This window comes from Microcaecilia unicolor, chromosome 3 (assembly GCF_901765095.1).
Source record: "Microcaecilia unicolor chromosome 3, aMicUni1.1, whole genome shotgun sequence".
NCBI lineage: Eukaryota > Metazoa > Chordata > Amphibia > Gymnophiona > Siphonopidae > Microcaecilia > Microcaecilia unicolor.
In genome coordinates this window covers 331,914,900-331,921,682 of record NC_044033.1, presented here as the reverse complement: position 1 = coordinate 331,921,682, position 6,783 = coordinate 331,914,900, and the positions used below count along the sequence as shown (strand labels likewise).

Sequence of the window (6,783 nt, the reverse complement as noted above, 5' to 3'; positions counted from 1 at the left end):
ACACGAATACCGCCACCCCACCGCACTAACAAAAAAAAAAGTGAAGACGCAGCCGCCGTCCTGGTGCCTCAGCAGGGGAAGTCGACCATAATGCAAGCTTTAAGGAGGCTGTACCCGAAGCTACAGCAAACTGCAGACTCCTCTGCACGAAGCTGACTGACAAACTTGGTTAACAGCAGGTACACTTAAGGGAGGGAGGGAGGGAGGGGGCAGGAACTTGAGGGAGAGGAGAGGAGGGGAGGGGAGGGAGGGCCTGGACTTTGAAGGGGAGACATGGCAGACAAAAACACATGGAGGGGGGGGGGGGGACAGAACAGAACAGGAGGGAATGGGAGAGGACAAATGTTGCACATGGATGGATGGGAGGGCATGGGAAAAAAAAGAGTACAATCGCTGGATTAAAGAAAAGTGTGGGGGGGAGGGACAACCCTGCACTTTGGACAGAAGGAAGGGGGTCATACACAGACACTCTTTCTGTGACACACACTCTCTCAAACACACACACACTCTGTCAGTCACACATACACTCTGTTTCACTGCCCACCCCTGAGCTGCTGCAAGGGCTTGCTGGAAGGAGAAGGATATGGAGACACCCACACACATAGTCTGTCTCACACTATCTCTGTGTCACACACACGCTCTCACTCGCAACCAGTCTTTCACTCTGTGTCTCACTGTCACACACACTCTCACACACACACACACTGTTTCTCTGTCACACTCACACATACACTCTGTCTCACTGCACGCCGCTGTGGTCCAGAACTACCATTATTCCTAATCCCCCTACCCAACCCAGCAGAGAACCCCAGGACATCCCTTTATGTAACAAATAACCAACTCTGGAACCTATTCAGTAGTGCACTTCTTGCTTTCTGTGATATCCTATATAATAAAACTCACCACCAACGTTCTAATGTGCCAGGGACCGTGGCTCCCTCGGCTTGGAGGTGGGTCTGCTAGCACCCGTTTCCTTTCAAACAGAAACGGGCAAGAAGGAGGGAGAGACCCTGAAGGTGGGAGGGGCACGAACCTGAAAGGTGGAGGGGGGGTCACGCTGGAACTGGGAGGAAGGAGGAGGGAAGGAAGGGGGTGAGGGGCGTAAGGAACAGGAGAGGGGGGGCCCTGCCACACACTCTCATTCTCACACACACACACTGTCACACAGACAGTCTCACTCTATGTCACACATATATATGATACTAGTAAAAAAGGCCCGTTTCTGGAACAAATGAAACGGGCGCTAGCAAGGTTTTCCTGGGAGTGTGTATGTTTGAGAGAGAGCCAGAGTGAATGTGCGGGTGTGTGACAGAGTGAGACTGTCTATGTTATGTGTGTGTGAGAATGAGAATGTGCAGCGGGCCCCCCCCCCCCCTCTCCTGTTCCTTATGCCCCTCACCCCCTTCCCTCCTCCTTCCTCCCAGTTCCAGCGTGGCCCCCCCTCCCTCCACCTTTCAGGTTCGTGCCCCTCCTTCCCTCCCACCTTCAGGGTCTCTCCCTCCTTCTTGCCCGTTTCTGTTTGAAAGGAAACGGGCGCTAGCAGACCACCTCCAAGCCGAGGGATCCACGGTCCCAGGCACATTAGAACGTTGTTGGTGTGTTTTATTATATAGGATATCACAGAAAGCAAGAAGTGCACTACTGAATAGGTTCTAGAATTGGTTATTTGTTACATAAAGGGATGTCCTGGGGTTCTCTGCTGGGTTGGGGAGGGGGATTAGGAATAATGGTAGTTCTGGGACCACAGCGGCGTGCAGTGAGACAGTGTATGTGTGAGTGTGACAGTGTGTGTGTCACAGTCACACAAAGAGTGTGTGTGTGAGAGTGTGTCTGTGCATGACCCCTTCCTTCTGTCCAAGGTGCAGGGTCGTCCTCCCCCCCCCCCTTTTTTTTTTTTTTAATCCAGCGATTGTACTCTTTTTCTCATGCCCTCCATCCATCCATGTGCAACATTTGTCCTCTCCCGTTCTGTTCCCCCCTCTCCATGTGTCTTTGTCTGCCATGTCTCCCCTTCAAGTTCCTGCCCCCTCCCTCCCTTCCTTCCTTAACTGTACCTGCTGTTAACCAAGTTTGTCAGTCAGCTTCATGCAGAGGAGTTTGCTGTAGCTTCAGGCGCAGCCTACTTAAAGCTTGCATTATGGTGGACTTCCCCTGCTGAGGCACCGGGAGGGTGGCCTTGTCTTCACTTTTTTTTTTTGTTAGTGCGGTGGGGTGGCGGTATTCGTCTCAGCTGGGCGGCAGGTTCGGGAGTGCGACAGTGTCTGGGCGGCGGGAGGTTCAGGAGGGCGACGGTATTCTTGTTAGCTGGGCAGCAAGACATGCTGGCTCCCTCCGTCGTTCATGCATGCTGGCTCCCTCGGCCTTGTCCCGTCTGTTGAGCGGTTTTGTTGTTTTTCTTTTAAGGCAGTTAGTGTGCGCATGGGAGGGTCCGTTACGCAGAGGGGGGGCGGAGTGTTGAACTCAGTGGGAGGGGCTTGAGGTGTAACATCACTGATGGTGCCTAGCAGACCTCGGAGCACGGTCCCAGGCACAGAACCTTGGAGGTGAGAATTATATAGATAGATAGATATAGCAATAAAGGTCAGCATGAAGTCCAGGTCCTTATTCTACACTGCTTGACTATCTAAACTCCATGAATTTCAGTCACTGTTCCAAACTTCTCAGCATCCAAAAAACTATGTAGCTATTGAGGTAAAGAATTACAAGACAATCCCAACCCATCAGTTAAAGTACATTTAAATGTAGTCAAAGGTGGAGTTGTCTCATATTTAGGAAAATTCAACAATTAAATTTAAATGTCTTGAAAATTTTTCAAAGTGCTCCATGTTCCTATGTAGAACCTCATTCCAAATTAGCATAGATACTGCAGCTACAGTTTTTTCAGCTCACTGTCACCACCGGTGCTGTCTTAAAAATTGCAGGTACTGTTATACTTGCAGTGAAAACAATAAACTGGCTTTAAATTCTCTCAACAAACTCTTCTACACCTCTTTATATTTGGTGTTCTAGTATTGTGCATGCCTTAAAAGTCTTCTCTATACTGGGGTCGAATAGCTAATAGTCTCATAACTAATCATTTTAATATGCCATGCATCAGTGTTCTATGTTTCAATTCATGTAATATTATCTTCTGCATGAAACTTCTCTGCGTTGTGCAGTCATAAAAATGCATGTAGTCGTCTCGCTAACAACACACTCTGCATGTGCTACCTTTTTCCATCAGCTCCAGAGTCAGGCTGGGTTTAACCTGCTGAGGTTCCAGACTTTTCCTCCAGCCTATAGTTTGTAACAATGCCCAAATAACAGAGTAATTGTCCTCTCTCTGAAATACAGCCTGACTAGTTTTGCTTATTCCAGGGCTGAACCCCTAACGGGTACTACTACTTCTACTACTTATCATTTCTATAGTGCTACTAGATGTACGCAGCGCTGTACACTTGAACATGAAGAGACAGTCCCTGCTCAACAGAGCTTACAATCTAATTAGGACAGACAGGACAAATAAGAGAAGGTAATTACTAAGGTGGGAATGATAAAATAAGGGTACTGAATGAGTGAGTAAGGGTTACGAGTTAAAAGCAGCATCAAAAAGGTGGGCTTTTAGCCTAGATTTGAAGACAGCCAGAGATGGAGCTTGATGTATCAGCTCAGGAAGTTTATTCCAGGCATATGGTGCAGCAAGATAAAAGGAACGGAGTCTGGAGTTAGCGGTGGAGGAGAAGGGTGCAGATAAGAGAGATTTACCCAACGAACAGCGTTCCTGGGGAGGAGTATAGGGAGAGATGAGAGTGGAGAGATACTGAGGAGCTGCAGAGTGAATGCACTTATAAGTCAATAAGAGGAGTTTGAACTGTATGTGGAAATGGATAGGGAGCCAGTGAAGTGACTTGAGAGAGCTAATATGAGCACAGCGACACTGGCGGAATATAAGTCGTGCGGCAGAATTTTGAACAGATTAAAGCGGAGAGAGAAGGCTAAGTGGGAGACCTGTGAGAAGCAGTGGCGTACCAAGGGGGGGCGGTCTGCCCCGGGTGCACGCCGCTGGGGGGGGGGGGGGGGGTTGCCACGCGCCTGTTGGCCGAGTCTGCGCGTTCCCTCCCTGCTGCTCCCTGTGCACTGAACAGGTTACTTCCTGTTCCGGGGAAGAGGGAGCAGCAGGGAGGGAACGAGCGGACTCGGCCAACAGGCGCATGGCACCCCCCCCCCCCCCCAAGCAGGTAAAAATGCACCTGGGGGGAGGGTGTAATTTCGCTGGGGGGGGGGGGGGCATCGGCAATCCGCCCCGGGTGTCAGGCAGCCTAGGAACGCCACTGGTGAGAAGCAAGTTGCAAAAGTCTAAGTGAGAGGTAATAAGAGTGTGAATAAGAGTTTTGGTAGTGTGCTCAGAAAGGAAAGGGCAAATTTTGGTGATATTATAGAGAAAGAAACGACAGGTTTTAGCAGTCTGCTGAATATGTGCAGAGAAGGAGAGAGAAGAGTCAAAGATGACCCCAAGGTTATGAGCTGATGAGAAAGAATGGGGGAAGAGAGGTTGGGTACTAAATCCTTGCTCCCTGTCTGGACTTCTCCCTTTAAGGTTTGTTGGGATGACTGTCATAAGGTTCACTTCCCCCTCTGGAATCACAGACTGACTTTTATGTCCCTCCAGAGTTTGAGGGCTCCGCCCTCCATACTCTGAGTCCCCTCCCCAAGAGCCCCTTAGCCTCTTGGGATTCAAAATCTTCTTCACCAGCTCTTTTCTTCCCAGCAAACCTGATCCTTTCAACTGCTCTGGGGGATTACTCCCTGCTTTCCTGCAAGATGGCCTGTAAGTTCCATGACAATACCGCTATGCATAAGAAGGAACCATTTTGCAGATGTAAACACATGAATAAATGTCAGCAGGGGGGCACAGACGTATAAGTAATGCTACATAAACATATATGCTGAGATTTTATAAACAGATATGACGTGCATTTATGCTTTTTGTACATATGGCAGATTTTATAAGAATGTACATACAATAGCAGCTCATTAGGGAGCTTACCTCAAAAAGTCAAACTATATCATTGGGAGGGGGGGGGGGGGGTAATTTGCCAGAGAGGTAATTATATTTCCAACCATCCAACCATTAAGCCTAGGTCCAAAAGACAAGTTAGTTGAGGGTTATGCGTGACTTGGAGCAGTTGTAAAAGCCAATGGGGACATTTTTCCAAGTATTGCCTCTCTGAGAAACATCGTAAACATCCACGCAGAACATGCTTCCTTTCTGTACATGTTAAACCCTGCATTTGCCATATGTATATGTAGCACCTTTTTTAAAATTGCCACCGATACATAAGGCTTCTGCAATATACATCTTGCAAGTTCTCTGGATAACTATCATACTGCAGTCTTCTCTTGAATGTCCCTTAGTGCACAAACTATATTAAAGAAAGTAATATAAGGAAGAGAATGTTTCAGATTTCCACATATCTACTATAAAAATATATTTTCTCTGGGGTATTTGGGGGTGATAAGTTTTGCTGCCATTAATACTGAATTTTGCTTTGCATTATTATACCTAGATGTGTGCCTGCATATTAATCTTATGCTGCTATGATCTTCACAGGTAAGTCCACTAAATATTGTATATATTCTGTATTGCTTCTGTGACTATAGTGCTGAAATCATACTTCTGGAGGATTCTGCTGTGAAGAGAGCAAATATTGCCCCCTACAAGGTATTTGCTCAAGTTGGAAAGCTTCCAGATACCAGAAGTTGCTTCTTTACACTGCCCATGCTGGAGTACAGTACAAGACTTTCATCAGTCCATTCATTGGGTCTATTCAGTACTCTCTGCCACAGCAGTCTGCATTGCGAGGAAGGTACTCCTGTGTAAAATGACAATAATACAATGCAGAAAGGTCTAATTGAATATTTACATTATGTAGATTACATTGATACTAGATGAAATTATAGTGACTAAACAGTCTCAAATTTAGCCTGATAACCCCTAAGGGAAAACAGTACCAAACACAAAAGCAAAGTCACTTACCTGTCACAGGTATCCTCCACAGACACCAGGATTAATCAGGCACATAAGTGGGTGATGTCAGTCAGCAGCGCTAGAATGGAATAGTTCTCCAAAGAGAACCACCGGACTCCACTTTAAGCTAAGCTGCAGTACCGAAGGAGAGAATCAGGGAAGCACTGTGGCTCAAGCTTAGCCCACCAGAGTGTAAGTGGGTAGGAGAGAACCTTGAATTCTATGCATAAAGTACTTGTTTCATGCATGTCCAGAGGGAACCCAGGAAGGAGCTAATGGACACCATGTTGAGCTAGGCTGGGAGCCATCGCTAAAGAGAGAGTGCCGCTAGTGATATCTGAGGAACCAGAGAGAAAACAGAGACTGCAATAGTGCTGGACTAAAACCTGTGTACTAACAGGGGCACACGTTGAGTGGGACAATAAAATAGTTTCCCTTTTTGCAAACCCTCTGTGTCCGACTGAGTTTGTGCCTGATCCAAGCCACACCCTTAACCACATTATCACATGCTCTACAGATAGGAGTTATTCCTATTCAACTCCGCATAAAACTTACTCAATTATTTTTTTGGTTGGGAAGGATGTGCTCTCCTCTGTCGCCAAGGAAGAGATAGGCAATATTACATAGTCAGACTATGCACCAATGGCGCTCCAGTGGGGTGTGGGAGGGCGGTCAGAAGTACTGGGGGCTGAAAGATATACTCCTGCAAAATGAGATTATCCAACACTTGCGGAAGGATATGAAAGAGTATTTTGAACATAATGTCCCTGGGGACA

The 6,783-nt window shown here is 47.2% G+C and overlaps 1 protein-coding gene across 2 annotated transcripts in view; it reads right to left on the bottom strand.

Moving 5' to 3' along the window:
• Nucleotides 1–4,824: 4,824 nt before the first annotated feature.
• SYTL3 (synaptotagmin like 3) overlaps nucleotides 4,825–6,783 on the bottom strand; it is a 255,264-nt gene continuing 253,305 nt past the window's right edge. Inside the window, exon 17 of one of the 2 annotated variants that reach the window (XM_030198421.1) lies at nucleotides 4,825–5,856. In XM_030198421.1, the coding sequence (XP_030054281.1) occupies nucleotides 5,710–5,856 (147 nt within the window). In that variant the 3' untranslated portion in view covers nucleotides 4,825–5,709. The remainder of the gene's footprint in view (nucleotides 5,857–6,783) is intronic. The other variant, XM_030198420.1, reaches the window with a different exon arrangement.